Source organism: Phoca vitulina, unplaced genomic scaffold (genome assembly GCF_004348235.1).
Source record: "Phoca vitulina isolate PV1807 unplaced genomic scaffold, GSC_HSeal_1.0 scaffold6, whole genome shotgun sequence".
Classification (NCBI taxonomy): domain Eukaryota; kingdom Metazoa; phylum Chordata; class Mammalia; order Carnivora; family Phocidae; genus Phoca; species Phoca vitulina.
Window position 1 is genome coordinate 62,886,344 of NW_022589709.1, and position 25,378 is coordinate 62,911,721.

The 25,378-nt window shown below is 40.9% G+C and overlaps 1 protein-coding gene across 2 annotated transcripts in view; it reads left to right on the top strand.

The window, feature by feature from the left end:
* Positions 1–1,803: 1,803 nt before the first annotated feature.
* DEPDC1B (DEP domain containing 1B) overlaps positions 1,804–25,378 on the top strand; it is an 80,822-nt gene continuing 57,247 nt past the window's right edge. For both annotated transcript variants that reach the window (XM_032403505.1, XM_032403506.1), the window contains exons 1-2: positions 1,804–1,869; positions 10,544–10,809. In XM_032403505.1, the coding sequence (XP_032259396.1) occupies positions 1,822–1,869; positions 10,544–10,809 (314 nt within the window). In that variant the 5' untranslated portion in view covers positions 1,804–1,821. The remainder of the gene's footprint in view (positions 1,870–10,543; positions 10,810–25,378) is intronic.

Genomic DNA, 25,378 nt, shown 5'->3' on the forward strand with positions numbered 1-25,378 from the left:
CTCCCTACTCAGTGATTGAGAAACACAATTTCCTATCCCCTAATACATTTGATGCCTCTGTTGCTTTTCGCTCCACAGCTTGGAATTTCCTAATGTCAGTGACAAGTCAGCTGGTGATGGTGAAATTGCCAGTATTCCTTGTACCTTATAAAGATGTTCAGAGGCTGAGTCAAAGCTTCTACAGGATTCTGATGGCCTCACACTTAAATATGGCAGAGAAGAGTATGCACAGAAATTTCCCAATTGTTTTTATGTGATGCTGAAAGACTGGTAGATTATCAGCAGCCCAGTTTAAACTACTTTCACAGAGACCGTGGCCTCTGATATGTAGATCATTTGGAGATGTTTTTCCAGTAAAAGGGATTATCTTGTCTATAGCTCATGATGGACTCTTGGGAAAAGGCTCAGGAAGCAGGGCATGACGTTTTGATGTTTTGTATCAGATCCCAGTTCCACAATGGTCACTGGTGTTGACAGACAGGTTCTGGAGTTACTTTTCTTCTTTCTCTTGTACCCCACTGTAGTCCTTTCTGATAAGGATTCAGTCCTTGAAGGTAAAAATTATTTTTATATTACCTCTATTGCTTTTTCTGATTAAAAAAAGTAATGCACACATGTCATCTCAGAATTTTGGGGGGCTTTCTAAAATGCACCTAAGTAGGAGGGGTGTTATGAAGGTGGGAGCCTGATCTTTTACCCAGATTTGCTTTTAAAAAAATTTATTTATTTATTTATTTATTTGAGAGACAGAGAGACAGGGAGAGAGCACGAGTTGGGGGGCGTAGGGCAGAGGGAGGAGAAGCAGACCCCAGGACCTGGATCTCATGACCCAAGCGGAAGGCAGATGCTTAACTGACTGAGCCACCCAGGTGTCTCTTACCCAGATTTTTATTATGGTATCTTATCCTGGGTACTCACTGAGGTGACCAGGTATGAACTTTTTCTTTATCAGATTTGAGCTTTGAACTCGAGTTGCAGGTACAGAGCGCTGAACTCATTTGTCCCTTTTAACAACAGCAAATCAGACCAATTCAGACCAGCAATTCCTAGGGGGAAAATTTTGAGCAGTAACAAGGTCAAAAGGTCAAAACAGAAATTTTCAGGCTGATATAAAACATAGAATTCAAATTCAAGGGATAGATTACCAAAAGAAAAAAACGGGAAGGTGAATCGGGGCTCTTTCCAGCTCTTTATCGTTCGGACGCGCCGTCGACACTCCGTGGGGCCAAGTCCCCTTACCCAGTGCTTCAGTGTCCCTCCAATTGTAGAGGCGGTGCACGGGCTTCATTTCACTACCCACCCGTCCCAATCCTGTTAGCAGCACCGGCACGTTCACTCTACCTATGAAAGGCGGACACGGATTTGTTCCCCCCGTCCGCGGTTTCCGGTCACCGAATTACACACTTTCATTGACCGTCTCTAGCAGACAGAGCGTGGGCGGGCCCTGGGGAAGTCGGGCGGGCCAGGTTCGCCCCCGGACAAAGCGCAGGCGCCCCTCACGGTCTGCGCACACGCTGGTGTACGCGCGCGAGGCGACGGTGGGCAGCGGACTCTGTCCCCGGCCGGTCTGCGCGCCCAGCTCCCGCAGCCGCAGAAGCCTCAGGTGGAGACGCCGGACAGCCGCCCGCCGCCTACCTGGCGGGGCCCGGGGGTGCCGGGATCCCCGCGTCCCCGAGGCTCCGCCCCGCAGTTCCCGTCACGTGCCGCCGCGCCGCCCAATCAGCGTCCGCAGCGCACAGGCTCGCGATTCAAACTGCGGCGCCGCCGGCTCGCTGGGATCGGCGCTGGGGCGGCCGCCGCCGCCGCCGCTGCGTACCGGCCATGGAGCACCGCATCGTGGGGCCCGGTCCGTACCGGGCCACCAAGCTGGTGAGTGGAGGTGCCAGGGCCTGGGCGACGCCGCGGTCCCCGCGATCTGCAAGGTTGGCGGGGCCCGAGTATGGAGGCCGGACCCGTTCCTGCCTGGGCGGCCGTTTTCTGGACGATGTTCAAAGAAAGGCTTACCGGGCCTGGAGCTTGGCACGTCGTGGGTGGGTGCAGCTTCGTTCCCGAGACACTGGCCTGGTTCTCGGCAGTAAGTGAGCCTTCCGATTTAAAGCGCCCGAAAGAACAGGGTGACCCCACCCCCACCCCCTTTGTCCCCTGGAATCGAACGCCTGCAGCCCGGAGAGGAAGGGCCCCGTGGGTAACCTCAGGGTCCCCCACCCCTTGTAACACTAAGCCTTCGCTGCAGTCCAGGCAGGGCGTGTCTCCGTCCTGAGTGTCACTTGTGACAGTGAGGTGCTTTCTAACGGTGCCCGGAACGCAGGTGGGTCTTGGCCGCTTTTCTGGTTCCCAGCGTTTCTGGTCTGTTAGCACCTACCTAAATCAGCGGTTGGCCCCGTCGGATGTTCTTCTTTTTTTTTGTTTTTTCTTCTTTTTAAAGATTATTTGACAGAGAGAGCGAGAGCAGGAACACAAGCAGGGAGAGTGGGAGAGGGAGAAGCAGGCCTCCCGCTGAGCAGGGAGCCCAATGCGGGGCTGGATCCCAGGACTCTGGGATCATGACCTGAGCCTAAGGCAGACGCTTAACGACTGAGCCACCCAGGCGCCTGCGAACAGATGTTCTGAAAGAGCCTTTACGGACCCTGAGGGTCCAGGGTGCTGCTTTTTCTCCTGGGAGAACTTTGGTATTCAGGGTTCTGAGGCGTAGTTGATTTCTTTGTGACCTGGAGCAAGTGATTTTAGTGATTTGAGTTTTAGAGGATCACTCTAACGGAATAGTGGTGACAGTTTGGTAATGTCAATTGCAGATGTTTAAAGGCTTTCTAGGGAAGCCTGCTGGTGACTGGGAGGAAGGGACCCCGCTCCTTGGTCTTTTGCCACTTATGGCCACATATAATTTGGGAATTGGTTTCATTGTTCTGTGTAACCTAACGGATATCCAGGAAAAGATAGGAACAGGATGGGAGGAGTTACTGCACTCATCTTTGCAAACAGTCTACTACAGCCATTCATAATGATTCATTCATTTAAAAAAATTCAGCAAATATAAATTTAGATTTTCCTTTGGGCTAGCCTCTAAGAGGTGTGGATGGTGGTGACAGGGAACAAATAGGGTTTTTAAAAAAATGTTTTCATATTTACTTCCACTTCACAACTGCTTCTACCGTTTGGAACCATCTGGGATCAGAGCTATTGATAGGTCCATGTTTAGGGATGAGCTAGAGATTGTGCATCATCAGGGACTTTCAAAAACTTTACTCTCCTTTGTGGAGGGAAAAACACATCCCTCTCCTCCAAATTTATTCACAGCACTTATGCAAGGGAAACAGAAGCTCAAGATCTTGGGTAACTAGTTCTCATCCTTCCTGCTTTAGACTAAAAAAGTTACATCATAATTGGAACTGTTAAAATCTCATTCACTGAATTGTATGAATCGCTACTTTTCATGGATGTATAGTACCTATGTAATAAGGCACTGCTTCATTCTGAGTCACATTAAGATATTATCAAAGGAATTTATAAAGAAACATGTTCTTTGTTCTCCAGAAGCTGTCAGCCCCCAAGAAATGATATTCAAGTCAAGTTTAGCCAAGACTGATCAAGTTAAGCAGGAAATTTAATTATGTGAATAATTAATGAAAGCACCTCAGTTTTACCAGAACTTCCCAGGTGGTCAGTTCAGTTGTCAAATTTATTCTATTTGAGATCTTTGATCTTAAACCAAGATTCTGGAAGCACAGAAAACAATACGAAATTTTTTTTAAAAAGTGAGACTTCCTGCTTTATCAGTGACCTCCGTCATCATTGTAGATGCTTTAACCTCATTATAAAATGTATAAATGTTTCCTGGAGCATAATTCAGTTGTGTCTTACAACTTTTACCAGGTAAATCACAAAGTTTGTGACTAGTTGTCTCTTTACTTACCTTCCCCAGCTTACCTTTCCATCTCCCTGTCCCCACTTATCATTTCGCCCTTCTCCCAAGATCACCCTCAACCCAGTCTTCAGGAAAAGCTTGGGAAAATCATTGGCATATAAAGAGTAGGCTTTTATTTCCTCCTTTCATGACTCCCTTTACTGTTTCAAACCATGTACAGCTCCATTTTCTAAAGCACCAAAGTCTTATCTGAAAATAACATTTTATGGACTAGGTAAATTTTTTTTTGCCAAAAATCAAATGACAGACTCTAAGTCATTACATGATGAATATGGAAGTTAATTAGAAACTTATTCATCTTCATTGAAATAGCTTTCGCTTTTGTAACCCACATACAAATACAGTTGACCCTTGAACAATGTGGGGATTAGGAGTGCCCACCCATGCGCAGTTGAACATCCATGTATAACTCCCCCCAAACTTAACTACTAACAGCTTACTGTTCACTGGAAGCCTTACCGATAACATAAACAGTCAATTGACACATATTTTGTATGTTGTATGTATTATATACTGTATTCTTATAATAAAGTAAGCTAGAGAAAAGAAAATGTTATTAAGAAAATAATAAGGAAGGGCGCCTGGGTGGCTCAGTCGATTAAGTCTCTGCCTTCGGCTCAGGTCATGATCCCAGGGTGCTGGGATCGAGTTCCACGTTGGGCTCCCTGCTCAGTGAGGAGTCTGCTTTTCCCTCTGCCTCTCCCCTCTGCTCCTGCTCTCTCTCTCTCTTTCTTCCTCTCTCTCTCTCAAATAAAATCTTTAAAAAAAAGAAAATCAGAAGGAAGAGAAAATACATTGACAGTACTGTACTGTATTTATCAATGAAAATCTGCATGTAAAGTGGACCCATGTAGTTCAAACCCCTGTTGTTCAAGGGTCAACCGTAGTTCATCATTTTAATAGAAATAATGAGGAGAAAGAAAATTGCTTTTATAAAAACGGCTTTAATCTACTGATTCTTTGAACTTAATTCTGAGTTACCTCTACCATCTGATGCAAGTGGTAAACTTTAAAACCCTTACAGCTGTCACTGAATTTGAGAACTAGAATGGCCATGACCAATTGTCTAGTCCAGGTTCCTCCTTCTCTTGAGGCCTATAGGGGTGAACTGACTTGATCAGGTTCGCGCTGCTCGTCTGTGGCAGGTTCAGCTAGAGGTAGAGTCTGGTGCCTCTGCGCTCCCGGGCCAGGTGCTAGAGCAGGATAGCACCATTCTCACAAGATTTTTGGTACTAAGAAGGAAGGAAATGCAATAAATATCCTGGAGAAAAAAACAGGAAGCACATTTCAACACTCAGTGCTGTATTTTGTAGTTTGGCTCATGATGTGAAGTAAAAACAATTGTATGATTCCTTATTTCAGATCCCTAGTTTAAGGGATAAATAAGTAAAACAAAGGTTTTTTTTTTTTTTTTAATCATGAACAAATCTCTTTTGTTCCCTTTGCTATAAAGATTTTCTCTCCAAATAATATGTCATGGAAAAAATCACATTCTCAAGCTCTGTCTTGTTCTTTGTTGACATAGGATATTTTCCTTCTAAGTGTGACTGAGAATTTTGAAGTATTTTACAGGTAATGTAATTCTTCTTTCTTGACAGAGTAGCCGAATTACAACATAATTATTTTTGGAAGTAAGTAGGAACAGAGACCATAGTTCTCACTAGGTTTTAGAATTCTGAAGTGTTTCATGGACTGAGTAAATATAATCCATAATGATAAGTGCCATTAAGAATCAACATAAATAAATTAAAAATTCATTTTATAAGATATGAGCTTTGATAAAGATGTCTTATTAGAAAATTTCTAGTGTGAAATGAAAACCAGCTATCAACAGAATCAGTAAAAATCCAGTCTTAATAGTTTTTTTTTTTCTGTGTGTGGAATACACGGAATGAAAAGGTCATTCAGAAGAGTAAAAGTATGAGAATTAAAATTTTTTTTGAAAAAAAATTTATTTTTAAAGGAGACCATAGGTGACCTTGGTCTACCAGAGATTTAAACTTAGTATTAATTGACTGTAATCATAATGGTGTAGTATTGCATAGGAAGACACAAATAGCTCAGTGGGATAAAACAGAGAGTTCAGAATAGAATCAAGAAAGATACTATGTAAGGTAACTTAGTATTTCAATTCATTGAAAAAAGGGTGACATAATTGGCTCTCCATTTGGAAGAAAATAAAGTTAGAGGTGTCTTCCTCCCACCATAAAAAATTCTAGTTGAAGATTAAAATATTTAAAAAAAATCCCTCTAAAATATTAAAAGAAAACTTTGATAAATATTTTTAATACCGCTGGATGGGGAAATCTCTAACTTCCTTCCCCTAAAGGGGAAAATCCTGAAGCTATAAAGAAAATAAAGATATATTTGTTTCATTAACATCACCATCAACAACAAAACCTTCATATAGCTAGAGACCACATAAATTGATAAGCCAGGAGAAAACATTTCTAATATATTTTTTAAAAGGATTAAGAATCCATATTCATTCATTCAGAACACCTTTATTAAGCACATGCACCATATGAGAGGCACTGTCCTCAGTTGTAGAGATACTGAACTGAGCAAAATAGACTAACTTTCCTGACTTCTATGCACTTTGACTTAAATGCTAGATTTAAACATTTTAAAAAATTGGTTAAGAAAAAGAGGGAGACAACCCAATAGAAAAAGGTCAAGTCTCAGATAAATAAATGAAACTTACTTAAGATGAAGATAGGAACATGAAAACAAAATACAGACATATCATTTCTTAAACACGGATTGGCAGAAATGAGAATGGTAACATCTAGTGACGGCCACAGATAAGGCAGCATGCTCTGATATTGCTGGTAGGACTGTGAATTGTTACATCTGATCTAAATATGCTGATAAAATTTAGAAATCCATTCTATCACAAATAAATAAAAGCATTGGTCCTTTAAGTTATTTATTCATTTGAAGGAGAGAGAGAGAGATGTGCAAGTGCGGGGGAGGAAGAAGGACAAGGTCAGGCCAACTCCATGCAGAGCACGGAGCCAACTCCACCTGAGGCGGGGCTCGATCTCAGGACGCTGACATCATGACCTGACGTGAAATCAAGAGTCGGATGCTTAAGCAACTGAGTCACCCATGTGCCCCAGGGTTTTTAAAGTAATATTTTGAAACAACAAAGTGGAAACAGATCCATGCCCATCAGTTAGAAAATGCTTTAGTAGGGACATCTGGGTGGCTCAGTCGTTAAGCATCTGCCTTCTGCTCAGGTCATGGTCCCAGGGTCCTGGGATCGAGCCCTACATCAGGCTCCCTGCTAGGGGGAAAGCCTGCTTCTCCCTCTCCCAGTCCCTCTGCGTGTGTTTCCTCTTTCGCTGTGTCTCTCTCTGTCCAACAAATAAGTAAAATCTTAAAAAAAAAAGAAAATGGTGAAGTAAAATGGCACTCATTTATTCATAAGAATAGGCTAGATCTACAGGTATCGACACAGAAAGACATCTGCGCTGTGTTCAGTGCAAAAACAAGTGGGGGAATGTGTACAATAGGATTGATCACATTTCTTAAAAAAGGAAGCAAACAACAATACTAATAATAAGTAACATACATTAAAAAGGGAAAATTCTATATGTGTGTGTATGTTTGACAGGTATGTGGGATTGGAGAGAGACTGGGCAATCTCTTTTATATATGCTTCTGCATTTAATTTGTTACAATGTGCATTGTTACTTACCTAATTAAAATAAGTAGAGGAACTACTCACCAGCCTGAATCAATTAATAGGCATATTTACTTCTGGTTTGAAATATGGGATTCCAGGGACCCGTGTCTTCATTACATTTATTGCATAATGTATAAAGTACTATGCATTAAGTTTAATTGATAATGATTATGATAATTCAATAAACATAAAATAAATGAAAATCTTTTTTATTAACTCTTCTTCCCTCCTCACTCCCAACATGCTTGATCAGGACTAACATGAAGGCTAGATGTCAGCAGAGAATTAAAACAACAACAATGATTAAAAATATGTGGAGACTGTTTAAAACTATGTTTGTGTTTATACGTATAGGTGGCATAATGAAATGAGTACAACTCAGTGAGTTTTCATATGAGCACACCATGTAACTGATACCCAGCTCAAGATATTTAACATTCCTAATGCTCTCCTTGCCTTTCTCCGTCTTGACCTCCATACGAAGTAACCACTGTTATGATTTCTAATACCATGGATTAGTTTTGCCTGCTTTTTGACTTCATGTAAATGGAATCATATAGTTTTTTTGTTCTTTTTTTTTTTTTTTAAAGTAAGCTTCATGCCCAGTGTGTAGCCCAACACAGGGCTTGAACTCACGACCCTGAGATAAAGACCTGAGCTGAGACTAAGAGTTGGATGCTCAACCAACTGAGCCACCCATGCGCCCCAAGCCTTGAAAATCTTTTACTTACAACCTTCCCACTCAAAAGAAAAAAATAACTTTTAAAAATGTATTTTATTCATTCAATAAGTATTTACTGGAGATATTACCACCAAGTTGTCCCTTCATGTGAACTTAATGGATTCTTACATTCATGAGAAACAAACGATCAAAACTATGGCTAAAACTGAGCCCAATATGCCTAATTCACTTCTTAGGGCCCTATGTTTAATATGATTTAACTTCATTCAACAAATATGTACTGTTTATTACATGAAAAGCATTATAGGGAGAGAAGAAAAGAGAGATGTACGAGACATAGTGCCTGATGTCAAAACATGTTTAGAAATTCGGCAAAATATTTTCCTATTTAAAAAAACAAAACCTAGACATCCACCCCTTCATCAGCCTTCCCTAGATTAAATGAAATGTTCACATATGGTATCCTTCCTACATAATTACACCAGCAGCTTTTTCGGACCCTAGGCTTCCTGCCAGCCTTCCTAAAAGTCCTGGAAACTCACAGTCTTACTCTCATAACCATTCTCCCTTCTCCCAGCCTTCTCTTTCAGGTCTATCACTGCACAAACTGAATCTTTCCTTCTCACCCCCCTTCCCCCTGAAGCCAGAAAATCTTTTTCTAACAACTACAGTTCTGATCTCGGCATATTCTTTTTATTTTTCCCACTTCTGGCTCCTGTTTTCCCTTCTGATCAGGCCTTTTCTTCCAGGTTTCTCTTCATTCCTCCTGTCCAACCCTGTCTGAAATGATGGTCCACTCTTCTTCCACACAACACCGGAGATGTACAGGACCAAGGTGGGGTCCGTGCAAGCACACACCCTGGACATAGAGCATAGTGCCCGACATACAGTAAGGATTCAGCAAGCAAATGCTTAATTGGTCTTTCACTTTTTCTACTTTCTTTAACTACCTTCTAACTTGTTGCAATTGAATTCCACTCTGATTCTGAATCATGTCTTCCTTGTAGCCAAATTCAAACATCTTTTCGCCTTGGGTATGTATTAATCTTTCTACTTAATTTGACACTGTTATATGCCATCCTCCAAGTTAAGTTGGTCCAGATTTAAACAGTTTTTTAACATCTTAAAAACACACAAGAAACAAGGCAAGCCCATGTAGGATAACATTTAACTAGAATTTCTAAAACAAAAGAAAACAAAAAACTCAAGACACAAACGAAAAGACAGACACTCCAATAGAAAAAAAAAAAATGGAAAATGACTTGAACAGGCATTTCACATGAAAAGATCTTCAAATTTACCATAATATATGCAAAGATGTTCAACCTTATTAATTAGAAATGAAACACAAAAGAAATCCACAATGCAATACCACTACGTGCCTACAGAATGGCTAAAATGAAAAAGATAGTCAATACTAAGTGCTGATGAGAATGTGGAGCAACTGGAAACCTCATACATTGCTGGCGGGAATATAAATCAGTACAACCACTTTGGAAAACAGGTTGGTAACCTCTACAAAAGTTAAATATATGCACACCTTATAAACCAGCAATTTCCATTAAGTATATAAGCAACAGAACGTATATATATGTTGACCAAAAAACACAACGTTCATAGGAGCACTGTTCTTAGAAAAAAACAACCCAAATGTCCATCAACTTAAGAAAAGATAAATAGTGGGGCACCTGGGTGGCTCAGCTGGTTAAGCGACCGACTCTTGATTTTCACTCAGGTCATGATCTCAGGGTTGTAAGATTGAGCCCCGAGTTGGGCTCCATGCTACGTGTGGAGCCTGCTTGGGATTTTCTCTCTCCTTCTTCTCGTTCCCCCCCACCGCCCCGCTCATGCACTCTCTCTCTTAAAAAAAAAAAAAAAGAATAAATAGTGATTTATTTATGCAACGGAGTACTGCATAGCAATAAAAATGAACTCTGCCACATACATTAACATGGATGAATAACATAAATAAAATGTAGATATAAGAAGGCCAGAAGAGAAATAAAAACCATATGATTCCACGGGGTGCCTGGGTGGCTCAGTCAGTTAAGTGTCTGACTCTTGTCCTACCTTGGGCTCCATGCTGGGCATAGGGTCTACTTAAAAAAAAAAAAAAAAATTCAAGTCTTTGTCATCAAGGCAGTCTTTTCAGTGGAAGAACTGCATTCATTATCTTAAGTATTTGGGACGTAATAACCTTTAAAAAAATCAGTTGGTTACTAAATGCTTTTCTCCCTTTCTTTCCCAGTGGAATGAAACAGTTGAGCTTTTTCGTGCTAGGATGCCCTTACGGAAACATCGCTGTCGTTTCAAAAGTTATGACCGTTGCTTCACGGCGGCCGAAGCTGTGGATTGGCTGCATGAGCTCTTGAGGTGCAGTCAGAACTTTGGCCCTGAAGTGACCCGCAAACAAACGGTTCAGCTGCTGAAAAAATTCCTCAAGAATCATGTTATTGAAGACATCAAGGGAAAATGGGGTCAGGAAGATTTTGAAGACAATCGTCACTTGTACAGGTAAGGGTGACAAGTTTACCCTGAAGGGGAGGACTACAGGGAGGACAACTGGATCTGGTCAGTCTCTTGAAACTTCCTCGTGTGGAATAATCTCTTTTGTCCAGTGGAGTGATGCTCACACTTGTGATTTGTTGAGTGAAGAACCACGTGTGTTGTTAGGATAAACCTGTTGCGATGTTCTTGGGTCTGTAGAGCGCCCCCTAGCCGTGTTTAGTTGCAGTGACTTTTCAGAAAGGACATCCGTTCATGCCTTTTGCACACCTGGGGGGAGGGCTACAGGGGTTCTCGAGAATCTGAAAGGGTGAAAGAGCAGCTCTGGGGTGGGCCTTTCTAGCAGCCAGAGGGGTGTATTCATGGGGTTAGTGGCAGAGTGGGTCTGATCTTTAAGCACATCTTGGGGCCTGTATGAAGAATTGTGCTAGAATTCCCTGATGTCTTAGTTGAACCCTGGCAATGTATGTCTCTGTTCTCCAAATGTTTTTGCTCATGTTTTGGTGCTATTTTGTGATGGGGCACTTAACCGTCCGATGATCCAAGGAAAATATGCATGTCTCTCTGCTCGGACTTTCCTTCTCACTGCATGCTAGGCTGTTTTATTGCTGGAGGTGGCGGGGGTGGGGGGGCAGCTACCTAAGCTTCAGGAACTGGGGGAATATTAAAGAGGAATGAAGCTGCACGTGTCCTGAGAAGAGAAAGCGTTGAGTTATCGACAGAGAGGCCCCCCAGAGGGCTGAGAACCTGAAGGGGGGTTAAAAGAATAAATGGAGAATATGGACCCTTAACATTGGCTTTCTTTTACTCTGAAAGAAAAATGAAGAATGCTCTTACAACACATTTAGTGAGGCAGTTTGGGGCCGCTGAGCCCCATGGCTTTGAGCAGAGAAAAACCTGTTTATTCCTACCTGAACCATTTCTTTGGCTCCTTTGTGGGCTAGCTGCTGGGAGAGGTCGCAGAGCAGTGTGAGGGTGGCCTCCAACACCAAGGCTAAGACCAGACATTGCTGCATGTTTAGCATTGAGCTGCTGCTTCTTTCTTTTTTTTAAGATTTTATTTATTTATTTAACAGAGAGAGAGAGAGAGAGAGTACAAGTAGGGGGAGCAGCAGAGGGAGAGGGAGAAGCAGACTCCCCGCTGAGCAAGGAGCCCGATGCAGGGCTCAATCCCAGGACCCCAGGATCATGACCTGAGCCGAAGGCAGACGCTTAACCTACTGAGCCACCCAGGTGCCCCAGCATTGAACTTCTTTGTAGAATTTCATTGGCAATCTTCAGGTTCCAGATATCAAGATTGTCATCAGGGTAATTAGTTACCTCTCCATTTGGCAGTTATTTCTGGCTTGCTCATCCAACTTTTAAGTAGGGTCTTGGGTGACTTTAGCTTATTCTGAGACGACAGTGTTTTGTTAGAGCATCAGGCAGCGGAGACTCTAGCCCTGGTTCTGCATGCCGTACCTCACTGGGAATTTGCAAGTGATTATTTCTCTTGGGAGACTGTAAATACTTGTACCCCATCACAACTTAGCTAGAACACTTCTAAAAAATTCTCTGGATGAGTAACTTCCAATCTGTTCTATTGTGACCTTAAATGGGGGTAACATCCATTGTGTCCCAGGAGGCTTTCTGAGGCCTCGGGGGAGGGAAATCGGAGCATGCTCTAGGAGCCGACCATCCAGCACTGTCAGAGCATGCTTCGTGTCACTATGAAGCCTTAATCGTGTGTCCCCCCTTTAAAACATCAAGTGTGCAGGCAGATTACTTGTCTATTCAATAATGATTTTCCCTTCACCTTCTGTAATACTTGTTAATCAAAAAGGGAGCAGGATTTTCTTCTATTATTTTACCACCTGAAAACTCTTAGCTTTCCATTTTCCTGGGTGAAAGTTCTGTACGCTAACTACTGATGTTTGCCAATTTCTCAGATTAATCTGGGATGAAATCTATGTAGATATGTAAATCATTTGTTAGGAGCCTGTGCCTTGAATTGAGAATGAGCTAATGAGCTTGGAGGCAGCTGTTGGACGCATGCAGCTTCTGGGACTGGTGCTCAGTATCCTCACACCTGCGTGCTAGGGCTTCAGGCAAGAGTGGGGGTGGGCTGCCCTGCTTGCTCTCCTTCTAGCTGCTGTCCTGGTAGAATAGGACTGTTGCCGCGTTATGATGGAAATAGATGAGTGAGATTAGGACCTAGAGGCAGGTTAGATTTAAAAATAGATGGAGAGCCAGTGAGGTGGAGAAATTCCAGAACGTGCTTTTAAATATCAAACTTTATGGGTGGTGGGGCCTTTATAAATAGTATCGAAGAGGCTGGAATGGCCAGCCGAGCGCGCTTGCTGGCATGTAAGGAACTAACGTAATCAAGGGCCTATGATGTGCTGACATGTCACATTATCATCATTTAACCCAACATCTGTTGATATAGTGTATTTTCCTAATTTTAAAGATTAGGAAGTTAATAAGGCCAAAGCTCCAAAGTCCCTCAGCTGGACTCAAAAAAATGAATCCTGACCAAGAAGAGTCAGGATTTGAATTGAGATGTCTGTGTCTGAAGCTGTCTTCTTACGGTGTGCTATATCACCTCCATTTCCACAACATGAGGTGGACTTAAGTTAAACACACATTAATAAACAAGAAATATTTGGTGTGGCCAAGTTTATATACTTACAGAATTCCAGCGATGTCTTAAGTACTGGGTAATACATTGAATGATCAGCCAGAAGTTGTCAAATAAGGGAATAAGGTAAACGTCATCAGCCTAAGCACTTATAAATATAGCAGTGGGTGGGTGGTTTCTTGGGTCTATGAATTAAAGAAAGCTACACGAAATACCAAAGACTCTTAGAGCATTTTTTAAGGAGAGAAACACACACAGTATATGTTGAAGAATTTTGTAACAGAAATTGAGTTAAGCTTTTATTTTAGAATGTGTCCAATCTTATTTCTAGTTTTATTTCTTTATTTTTATTTTTTTAAAGATTTTATTTATTTATTTGACAGAGAGAGAGAGACAGCGAGAGAGGGAACACAAGCAGGGAGAGCGGGAGAGGGAGAAGCAGGCTTCCTGCCGAGCAGGGAGCCCGATGCAGGACTCGATTCCAGGACCCTGGGACCATGACCTGAGCCGAAGGCAGATGGTTAATGACTGAGCCCCGCCAGACGCCCCTTATTTCTAGTTTTAAAAGAATATGTGTCATGTCTCTTCTGTGACTACATTTACATTTGTTAACCATGATTTTTTTTTATCAAGAGTCAAAGAGATAAGTATAGAAAATAGAAGGAAATAGTGAGTTTTAGTGTTAAAGAAAGGGAAGCCAGATCCCAATAGTCAGAGATGTTGCAGAGAAGTACCCAGAGCTAGTTACTGAACCTTGCCTTTCCTGTTTCTAATGCCACTGTCTGGGAAGAGTTCTGAGTTTGCTGCTCCTGAAGCCTGTTTTAGATGTCACTAAAGGCTCTACATAGTTGAGCCAGGCGCTCTCATCTGTGTCTCACACAGTTTCCTAGTCCTGCACCTACACCAAATATACAGAACCGTAGTTACGTCTATTTGTATAAGAAGTTTCAGTTTATAAGGCAGTTTCCCTTCCATGATCTGATTTGATCTTCATGGCAACCCTGGGAGGTGGACAGGGTGGATATTACATCCAAAGAGAACCAGATGCTTTTCTCTTTGAAACATCTAAACCAAATACCAGGAATGTTCTAGTTAAGGAAATTCCGCGCTGATCCAGTCTGTCCATTTACATATGTGAACAGGCAGTTATAGAGGAGTATTTAAACCTATTGTAATGGGTTACATAAAAATTGAAGTGCCATTATGATAATTGCTTGTTTGGATGATTTAATGAGGAAAGCCATTGGCCAAGGTAGATCTTTAGGAGGATGGGGTTCCTGGTCTGGTGAGACACCTAGCCTTTGACCCGCTCTCATTACTGATGCCAGCTAGCTCTGCTAGACAGTGGTAATTGGGAAGGTGTTTGCGGTTCAGAGAGGAATTCATTGGCCTAGGTTTAGTGGTTGAGTCCCATATGTAGAGGACCATTTTCTTTTTATTTTCCCACCTCTCCCTGTTCCCTTTTTCTATTTCCTTCTTTTTCTTTCTGTGTTTCTACTTTATGTGTGTCTCTGTCATGCTTCTACTTTTTACTTTTTTCTCTTCAATTCACTCTTTCTTTCTGTTCCCTTTCCCTCATATTTACCTTTTTTTCTGTCCTATTTCCATAATACTGATTTTAATTTGAAACTAGAAGTTGTTATGTGGATATTGTCAGCTGTATTGAATAATGTTACTTTCACGTTCTTAATTTAAAAAGCAAGAATCATGCTGCCCAGTTTTAAGACTTCTACATAAAGCCAAAATAATGGAGACTGTGGTGTTGGTAAAGGGATAGATGCCTAGACTGGAGGCACAGAATTGCTGGTTCAGAAACGCACACAAATGTGGCCATTTGGTTTTTGACAGAGGTATAAAAGCAATTTAAAAGAAAAAGAGTAGTCTTTTCAGCAAATGTGTTAGAACAATTGGATATATATCCTCTATGTGCAAAAAAATGAACCTCAAATGTAAACCGCATACTTTATGCAAAAGTTGATTCAAAGTGAATCATAGATTTAAATGTAAGACTATAAAAATTTTAGAGAAACAGCAAAAAATCTTTATGCCCTGAAGTTAGGCAAAGAGTTCTTAGACATGACACCAAAAGCATAATTCATAAAGGATAAAAACATGATAAATTGAACTTCATCAAAATTAAAAGCTTTTGCTATGTGAAAGACACTATTAAGAGGATGAGAAGACAAGGTACAGATGGGGAGAGAATATTTGCAAAACACATATATGACAATGGACTGCTCTCAAGAATATGTAAAGAACTCACAAAACTCAACAGTTACAAACAGCCCAATTAAAAAATGAACAGAATCCTCGCTTGAAAAGATGTTTAACAAGATTAGCGGTAGGGAAATGCAAATTAAAACATACCACTATGTGTCTATTGGAATGGCTAAAATAAAAATACTGACAATATCAAGAGCTAGAGAGGATGCAGAGCAATTGGAAATCTCATCTATTGCAGGCAGGAAGCTTGGATTGTTTGTCACTTTGGAAAGCAGTTTGTCATTTTCTTTTAGAGTTGAGCATATACTTACATATGACTCAGTATTCCCCCTCGGCATTTACCCTGGAAAAATGAAAACCTGTTTTCACCCAAAAACCTTGTACATGAATATTGATAGCAGCTGTATCCATAATTGCCAGTAATTGAAGACAAACCAGATGTCCGTCCGTGGGTGAATGGATAAACATTTTTACATCTATATAATGGAATGCCACGGTGTGTGCAGGGGTGGGTAGGGTGGGGTGACTATAAAGACAGAGGAGGAGATTTGGGGAATAATGGAACTGTTCTGTTTCCTGATTGTGGTGGTTATACAAATGAATATGTGTGTTAAAATTGATAGACTTTTGTGCAAAAAAAAAAAAAGATCAATATTATATGCTAAAAACATTTTTTTAATGCTGGAGATTTGAAAGTCTCTGTACCTCTGGCGAAAGAAATCTGAATTTACACTGTTTAGGTATGTGGCTCTTAAGTCACATTCTGTGGCCCTGGGAAAAGTTTTTCATGAACCTTTTGAAGGTAACAGTTTTGGGACCCTCACCTTCAAGTTCATGGACTATTGGCTCCCTCTAGTGGGCATCCTTATTTTTATAGTAAACTCAAAATGTGTGTGTGTATGTGTGTGTGTGTGGTTTTTTTTTTTTTTTTACTCTTTTCATCATATCTTGGGTTGTTGTCCTGTGATAGTTGGATATGTTTCTTAGTCTTTATCGGCATCAGTTTTTCATCTATAAAATGACAGGGTGGCCGAGATCTTTAAGGACTTTTAAAATTCTAGACGTTTATGATTCCAAATATTGAATACTTACCACATGTGTTTGTCAGTCTAAGGCAGTGAAGGAGATAAAGAAGAAATATGACGGGATTCTTTTCTTCCCTAACTTGGCATTCTCTTTAGAGACAGAGTATACATATAAGAAAAAGATAAGTAGCAGAACTAAGGCGTTATTTAATTAAGTAACCCAAATGAACCGGAACAAATAATAAATTAGAGGTGCTACACTGACCGTCCTTATGTTGACACATCTGTTTTGTTTGAGTGGCGTAGTGTTTTTAGTCACTAAAATTTTTTCCCATCTCATTTTTATTTTTCAATTTTGGGTATTTTGTGAAGATAATACTTTAAAATTTACGAAGCATAAAAGAATATATGCAATGAAAACTCTCCCTTCCCCATCTCTCCTCCAGCTACCCAATTCCTTTCCTCAGAGGCTCCTAATATTAATAGCTCTAACACAGTGTCTTAAAAAATTGTGAACCCGAAGGTCTTTAGATGGGGCAAATCTACTGGAGTTACCACACCTTCCACCATTCCCCTCCATTATACCAGACCATACCATGATTGTTTGTCTGCCTGGCCAGTGCAGGAATTGTGTTGGTGACCCACTCGGTATGGAATGGAGTGTTTTGAGACCTCATGGAGTAGGAGGTGGAGGATTTCAACCTAGGTCCTGCGAATGTGGTAGGATCTGGAAAATGAGAGGGAGGGGACGGGAAGGGAGAGATATTTCAGGTGACAAGGATAGCAAGACAGAGGCTTTTGGTCAGAAATGCGTAAGTGGGCTGTACTGGGAGAGGAGAGGAGAATGGCCTGGCTGCAGAAGTTTTAGGTCAGGAAGTCATGGGGATAAATTTGGTGCAATTTCTTAAATATCTGGTTGTGGATAGACTTTAATTTTTTAAATTCAATTTTAATTGAAGTAATATAACATATAATGTTATGACGTATATTGTTATGCTAGTTTCAGGTGAATCACATAGTGATTTGACAGTTATATATATTACAAAATCCTTACCACAATTAGTATAGTTATCATCTGTCACCATACAAAGTTATTACAATATTACTCATTAAATTTCATATGCTGTACTTTTTATCATCATGACTTATTTATTTTATAACTGGAATTGTGTACCTCTTAATCTCTTTTACATATTTCACCCATTTTTCTATTCTCTCCCCTCTGGCAAGCACTGGTTTGTTCTTTGTATTTATAAGTCTATTTTTGTTGTTGTTGTTCATTTGTTTTGTTTCTAGATTCCATATATATGTGAAATCATATGGTATTTGTCTTTCTCTGTCTGACTTATTTCACTTAGCATTAATACCCTCTAGATCCATCCATGCTTTTGCAAATGACAAGATTATATTTTTTTTTAATGGCTGGTAATATTCCATTCTTTCTTTCTTTCTATCTATCTACCTACCTACCTACCTACCTCACATCTTCTTTATCCATTCATCTATTGATGGATACTTGCATTGCTTCCATATCTTGGCTATTATAAATAATGCTGCTATAAACATAGAGGTACATATATCTTTTCAAATTAGTGTTTTTGTTTTTTTCAAGTAAATATCCTGAAGTGGAATTACTGGGTCATATGGTAATTCTATTTTTAACTTTTTTTAAAGATTTTATTTATTTATTAGAGAGACAGAAAGAGTGAGTGAGTGAGAGAGAGAACACGAGCAGGGTGAGGGGCAGAGGGAGAAGAAGACTCCCTGCTGAGCAGGGAGCCCAATGCAGGACTCGATCCTGGGACTCCAGGATCATGACCTGATCTGAAGGCAGACGCCCAACCGACTGAGCCACCCAGGCCCCCTATTTTTAATTTTCTGAGATACCTTCATACTGATTTCCACAGTGGCTGCATCAACTTACATTCCCAGCAACACAGCATGAGGGTTCCCTTTTCTCCACATTCTTGCCAACACTTGTGATTTCTTGTCTTTTTGATTCTAGCCATTCTGATTGGTGTGAAGTGGTATCTCATAGTTTTGATTTGCATTTCCCTGATGATGAGAAATGTTGAGCATCTTTCCATGTGTCTTTTGGCCACCAGCATGTCTTCTTTGGAAAAATGTCTATTCAGGTCCTCCGCCCATTTTTAATTGGATTATTTGTTTTTCTGCTGTTGATTTGTAGGAGTTCTTTATGTATTTTGGATAGCAATCCCTTATCAGATGTATCATTTGATATGAAAAAGGCCACTCACTGAGAGTGTTGATGGTGGTTCTGTTGATGGTTTCCTTCGCTGTGCAAAAGCTTTTTAGTTTGATGTAGTCTCAATAGTTTATTTTTTGCTTTTGTTTCCCTTGTCTGATGCCTGAGGAGACATATCCATAAATATGTTGCTGTGGCCAATATCCAAGAGATTGCTGCCTATGTTTTAAGAGTTTTTTCTTTAATCCTTACCCGAGTTTCTTTCCTATGAATTCATGATGCCTTGTGATTATCATTAATAGGGAATGGAGCATCATCAGTTGAGAATCTGGAAAATCAGGGAACATTGCTCATTGAATGCTCCCCTGAGAAGAAGAGAAAGCTTTTTTGGCCAGAGAAGGTAGATTGAACCGGAGTGGTTCTTAAATATTGTTGACTTCGAAACAAAATGATAACGATCACATAGGCATCAAACAGATTTTCTCAGTTAACCCTATGCCACAAGTCCTGAGAAGAGTGGGGCTTGGCGTGAGATGCAGGCTGTGTGAGTAGACTTGTGCACGTTGTGGAAAGGTGGGGCATACCACTCTCCGAATTTGATAAGCTTGTAAACTAGGCATGGGAGAGGCCGTACAGGTGTTTTATGGGAGTGTCAGAAAGCAAAGTCTGTCTCAGCATTTTTATGTACCCGGTGTCCTGTCAGCATTTTACTTGATTGATACATTCTGGCTTCTTAGTGCTGTTTGTTAAGATCCCTGTTAATTTGATTCTCAGGTATGCTGCTTCTCGCTGTCCTCCTCTTTTTGTCCCCTTTTCCCTTCTCAGGCATCAGGGAGCCCCTACTGTTTTGCCAGGCACAGCACTAAACACTTTGGATGCACGACCCATGCTTCAAAGACTTCCAGTTTAGTTAGGAGGACAGTTAGGAGGACCAGATAAATCCAAATTCATTGTCACAGATGCTGTGATTAGGGTGTGCTGTAGGAGGACTGAGGAATCAACTCTGTGTAAGTCAGAGAATACTTTGCTCCAGAGGTGACACTTGGGTTCAGTCTTGATGCATCAGTGGGTGTTTGCCAGGCAAGGAAGGGAGAGAGGTCAGTCAAGGTGGAGGGAGTTGTATCTAAAAGCCGTCCTCATAAGTGGGCTTGGAGGATGTAAACACTTGCTGGGTGTCATTGCATGGGGAGTGGTGGAAGATAAGGCTGGGAAAGAATTTGCTTTTATCTGTGTCCCCCATACCCAGCACAATGCCTAGTATTCATTGAGAAAGAAGTTCAAAGGTTAGTAAGCAAGGAGTTCCCTTTTTACTGGGTCGGAGTTAAGCAATAATCACTCCACCTATTCCTGAGTTAGAGAGCCTCATTCTTTTCCCACATCGAGTGAGCTGTAGTTAAGTATAATATGAAGTCAGTAATGGAAGGATTGTAACAAACATACAGGATTTGGGGTGAGACAGGTCTGGGTCTATGAGTTCAAGCTCTCTGAGAAGAGAAGGAGAGGCCACAATGGGGCTGGATATGAAAGGAAATTAGTGTTAGGGTTTGGGGTGCACCTGGAATGGATAAAGGAGAACGGAGCAAGGGGTTGGGTGGGCCTTCAGACTCTGATGCAGGTCTGACCTCTGGGAAAGACCCCAGGGTGCAGTTCTGAGAAAGTCTTGACGAGGCGAATGGGAAGTCCTTGGACAACGGTTCCTTGCTAGAGGGGTCCTGTTCTTCTGGTAGAACTGGCTCGGCTCCAGTGCCCACCATGGGCTCACCAGTGTGCCGGAAGCATCATGGTGAAGTGTGAAAGATACAGTGGCTAGAGGCTGCAGGCTGGCCTGGAGGCTGCTGGCCTCTTGCAAGGAGATGTGAACTGTGCACCTCCATGCTCGGCATAGTCCGTCACTTGTGCTGCGCACATCTGCTTCTCCATACGTGCTCATGGGGCTTGGTTCCTGAGCAAAATCCAGGAGATGGAAATTACTGGGAAGGATACATCCCCTCTTGCTGCAGCCAGTCTCATGGGTACAACTGGTCCTCATCCTCTTTCTTCTCGACTTGCCATTGTAAATTCCCTCACCCTCAACTATCACCTTGGCCGGCTTTGGGTGGCTTACCTACTAGTGTGACCCCAGAGTTCATTCCTGAGTGTGTCCGAACCCTTGATAACCACACGCTTATCAGCCTAATGTTTCTGTACATGCCCACTCACAGTTACAGTGGGACAAAGAAGTATCAAGAGGGGGCACAGGTATTCCTGCCCTCATGGGGTAAGAGCAGCCCACCCTTCTGCTGGTCAGGATCCGGTACTCCTGCTGTGAAGCAGTTCTCCTTCTTGTCTGCTGCCCCCTGCCACAAGAAGCCCAAAGTGCCCTTGCTGTGTCTCCTGGCAAGAAAACATGTGTGTCTCTTTTGGGTGCAGGACCTCTCACTATGGAGCCAAGAGTTGTGGGGATAGGTCACTGGGAGGGATGCTAAGTAGGGCTGTTCTTACTTCCACTCCTTGATCCTGGGCCATGTATTCTTGTGGATATAGGACACAGCACCATATAGAGTCTTCTGACTTAATTCATTTACTATTCCATTGTCCTGTGTGTCCAGCTTGTCTCCAATACCACACTGTTTTGATTACTGCAGGTGTATTATAACTCTTGAAATCAGTTAGTGTGAGTCCTCCAACTTTGTTATTTTTCAAAATTGTTTTGGCTATTCTAGTTCTTTTGCTTGTCCACATAAATTTTAGAATCAATTTGTGTATTTCTATAAAGATTTCTGTCAGGACATTGGGGAGGGTATGTACTATGGTGAGCGCTATGAGTTGTGTAAGACTGATGAATTACAGACCTGTACCCCTGAAACAAATAATACATTATATGTTAATAAAAACATTTAAAAAAATTTTCTGTCAAAATTTCAATGAAGTTGGGCGCCTGGGTGGCTCAGTCGTTAAGCGTCTGCCTTCAGCTCAGGTCATGATCCCAGGGTCCTGGGATCGAGTCCCACATCGGGCTCCCTGCTTGGTGGGAAGCCTGCTTCTCCCTCTCCCACTCCCCCTGCTTGTGTTCCTGCTCTCGCTGTCTCTCTCTCTGTCAAATAAATAAAATCTAAAAAAAAAAAAAAAAATTTCAATGAAGTTGTGTGGAGTCTGTAGATCAGTTTGGGGGAGATTTGACGAATTAACAAAACTGAGTCCTCCAAATCATGAACATGGTACAGTTCTCATTCCATTTAGATCTTTAACTTCCCAGCTGTGTTATGTAGCTGTATGTGTACAGACGGTGCACAAATTTTGTTAGATTTAGATCTAAGTCATTCATGTGTTTTGGTGTTACTGTAAATGGTGGTAGTTTTCTTTGTAAATTTGCACATGTCTTTAAGCTCTAGATATTTTATACATTTTCTTCTGTTGTAAATGGGATTTCTTTTCTTTTTTTTTTTTCATGTGCTTTGGAGCACTTTTTTTAAATTGTTATGTTAATCACCATATATTACATCATTCGTTTCAGATGTAGTGTTCCATGATTCATTGTTTGTGCATAACACCCAGTGCTCCATGCAGAACGTGCCCTCTTTAATACCCATCACCAGGCTAATCCATCCTCCCACCCCCCTCCCCTCTAGAACCCTCAGTTTGTTTTTCAGAGTCCATCGTCTCTCATGGTTCGTCTCCCTCTCCGATTTTCCCCCTTCATTCTTCCCCTCCTACTATCTTCTTCTTCTTTTTTTTTTTCTTAACATATATTGCATTATTTGTTTCAGAGGTACAGATCTGAGATTCAACAGTTGGAATTTATTTTCTAAGTAGTTATTGTTAATAAGGTAGGAGTGTCTTTGAGACCAGAGCACATCTCTCCCCTCCTTAAAAATACTCATTTGATCCTTTCATCATAATGGAATCTTTGTTGTTGTTGTTTTTGTTTGTTTGTTGTTTTATTTAAATTCAAGTTAGTTAACATATCATGTAGCACTGGTTTCAGGAGTAGAATTTAGTGATTCATCACTTTCATATAACACCCCATGCTCATCCCAACAAGTGCCCTCCTTAATGCCCCATCACCCATTTAACCCATTCCCCGCCCACCACACCTCCAGCAACCCTCAGTTTGTTCTCTATAGTTAGGAGTCTCTTATGTTTTCCCTCCTTCTCTGTTTTTATCTTATTTTATTTTTCCTTCCCTTCTCCTCTGTTCATCTGTTTTGTTTCTTAAATTCCACATATAAGTAAAATCATATGTTATTTGTCTTTCTCTGACTTATTTCACTTAGCATAATACCCTCTAGTTCCGTCCACATTGTTGCAAATGGCAAGATTTTATTCTTTTTAATGGATGAGTAATATTCCATTACACACACACACACACACACACACACACACACACACTACATCTTCTTTATCCATTCATCTGTCGATGGACATTTGGACTCTTTCCATAATTGCACTATGTGCCCCTTCAAATCAGCATTTTTGTATCCTTTGGATAAATACCTAATAATAAATTGCTGGGTCATTGGGTAGTTCTATTTTTAACTTCTTGAGGAACCTCCGTACTGTTTTCCAGAGTGGCTGCTCTGGCTTGCATTCCCACCAACAGTGCAATAGGGTTCCCCTTTCTTTGTATCCTCACCAACATCTGTTGTTTCCTGAGTTGTTAATTTTAGCCATTCTGACTGGTGTGAGGCAGTATCTCATTGTGGTTTTGATTTGTATTTCCCTGATGATGAGTGATGTTGAGTATTTTTTCATGTGTCTGTTAGTCATCTGTATGTCTTCGGAAAAGTGTCTATTGATGTCTTCTGCCCATTTCTTAATTGGATTATTTGTTTTTTGGGTGTTGAGTTTGATAAGTTCTTTATAGATTTTGGATACAAACCCTTTATCTGATAAGTCATCTGCGAATATCTTCTCCCATTCTGAAGGTTGCCTTTTAATTTTATTGATTGTTTCCTTTGCTGTGCAGAAACTTTTTATCTTGATTAGGTCCTAATATTTCATTTTGCTTTTGTTTCCCTGGCCTCTGGAGATGTGTCTAGTAAGAAGTTGGTATGGCCGAGTTCAAAGAGGTTGCTGTCTGTGTTTTCCTCTAGGATTTTGATGGTTTTCTCTCTCACATTTAGGTCGTTCATCCATTTTGAATTAAGTTTTGTGTATGGTGTAAGAAAGTGGTCCAGTTTCATTCTTCTGCATGTGGCTGTCCAGTTTTCCCAACACCATTTGTTGAAGAGACTGTCTTTTTTTCATTGGATGTTCTTTCCTATTTTTTCCTGCTTTGTCAAAAGTTAGTTGACCACAGAGTTGTCAGTCCATTTCTGGATTCTCTCTTCTGTTCCATTGGTCTCTGTGTCTCTTTGTGTCAATACCATACTGTCTTGATGATTACAGCTTTGTAATCCAGCTTGAAGTCTGGAATTGTGATGCCTTCCACTTTGCTTTTCTTTGTCAACATTCCTTTGGCTATTCGGGGTCTTTTCTGGTTGCATACAAATTTTAGAATTGTTTGTTTTAGCTCTGTGAAAAATACTGATGTTATTTTGATAGGGATTGCATTGAATGTGTAGAGTGCTTTGGGTAGTATAAACATTTTAACAATATTTGCTCTTCCAATTCATGTGCATGGAATTTTTTCCATTTCTTTGTGACTTCTTCAATTTCTTTCATACGTGTTGTATAGTTTTCAGCATACAGATCTTTTACCTCTTTGATTAGGTTTATTCCTAGGTATCTTATGGTTTTTGGTGCAATTGTAAATGGGACCGATTCCTTGATTTCCTTTTCTGTTGCTTCATTATTGGTGTATAGAAATGCAACAGATCTATCTCTGTACGTTGATTTTATATCCTACAACTTTGCTGAATTCATGTATCACCTCTAACAATTTTTTGGTGGAGTCTTTTGGGTTTTCTATATAGAGTATCATGTCTGTGAAGAGTGAATGTTTGACTTCTTCCTTGCTGATTTGGGTGCCTTTGATTTCTTTTGGTTGTCTGATTGCTGAGGTTAGGACTTCCATTACTATGTTAAAACAGTGGTGAGAGTGGACATCCCTGTCTTGTTCCTGACTGTAGAGGAAAAGCTCTCAGTTTTTCCCCTTTGAGCATGATATTAGCTGTGGGTCTTTTGTATATGGCCTTTATGATGTTGAGGTATGTTCCTTCTATACCTACTCTCTTGAGGGTTTTTTGTCAAGAAAGTATGCTGTATTTTGTCAAATGCTTTTTTCTGCATTTGTTGAGAAGATCATATGGATCTTGTCCTTTCTTTTATTAACATGGTGTACCACGTTGGCTGATTTGTGGATATTGAACCACCCCTGTAGCCCAGGTATAAAGCCCACTTGATGGTGGTGAATAATCCTTTTAATGTACTGTTGGATTCAAATAACTAGTATCTTGATGAGAATTTTTGTATCCATGTTCATCAGGAATATTGGTCTGTAATTCTCCTTTTAGTGGGGTCTTTTTCTGGTTTTGGAATCGAGGTAATGCTGGCCTCATAGAATGAGTTTGGAAGTTTTCCTTC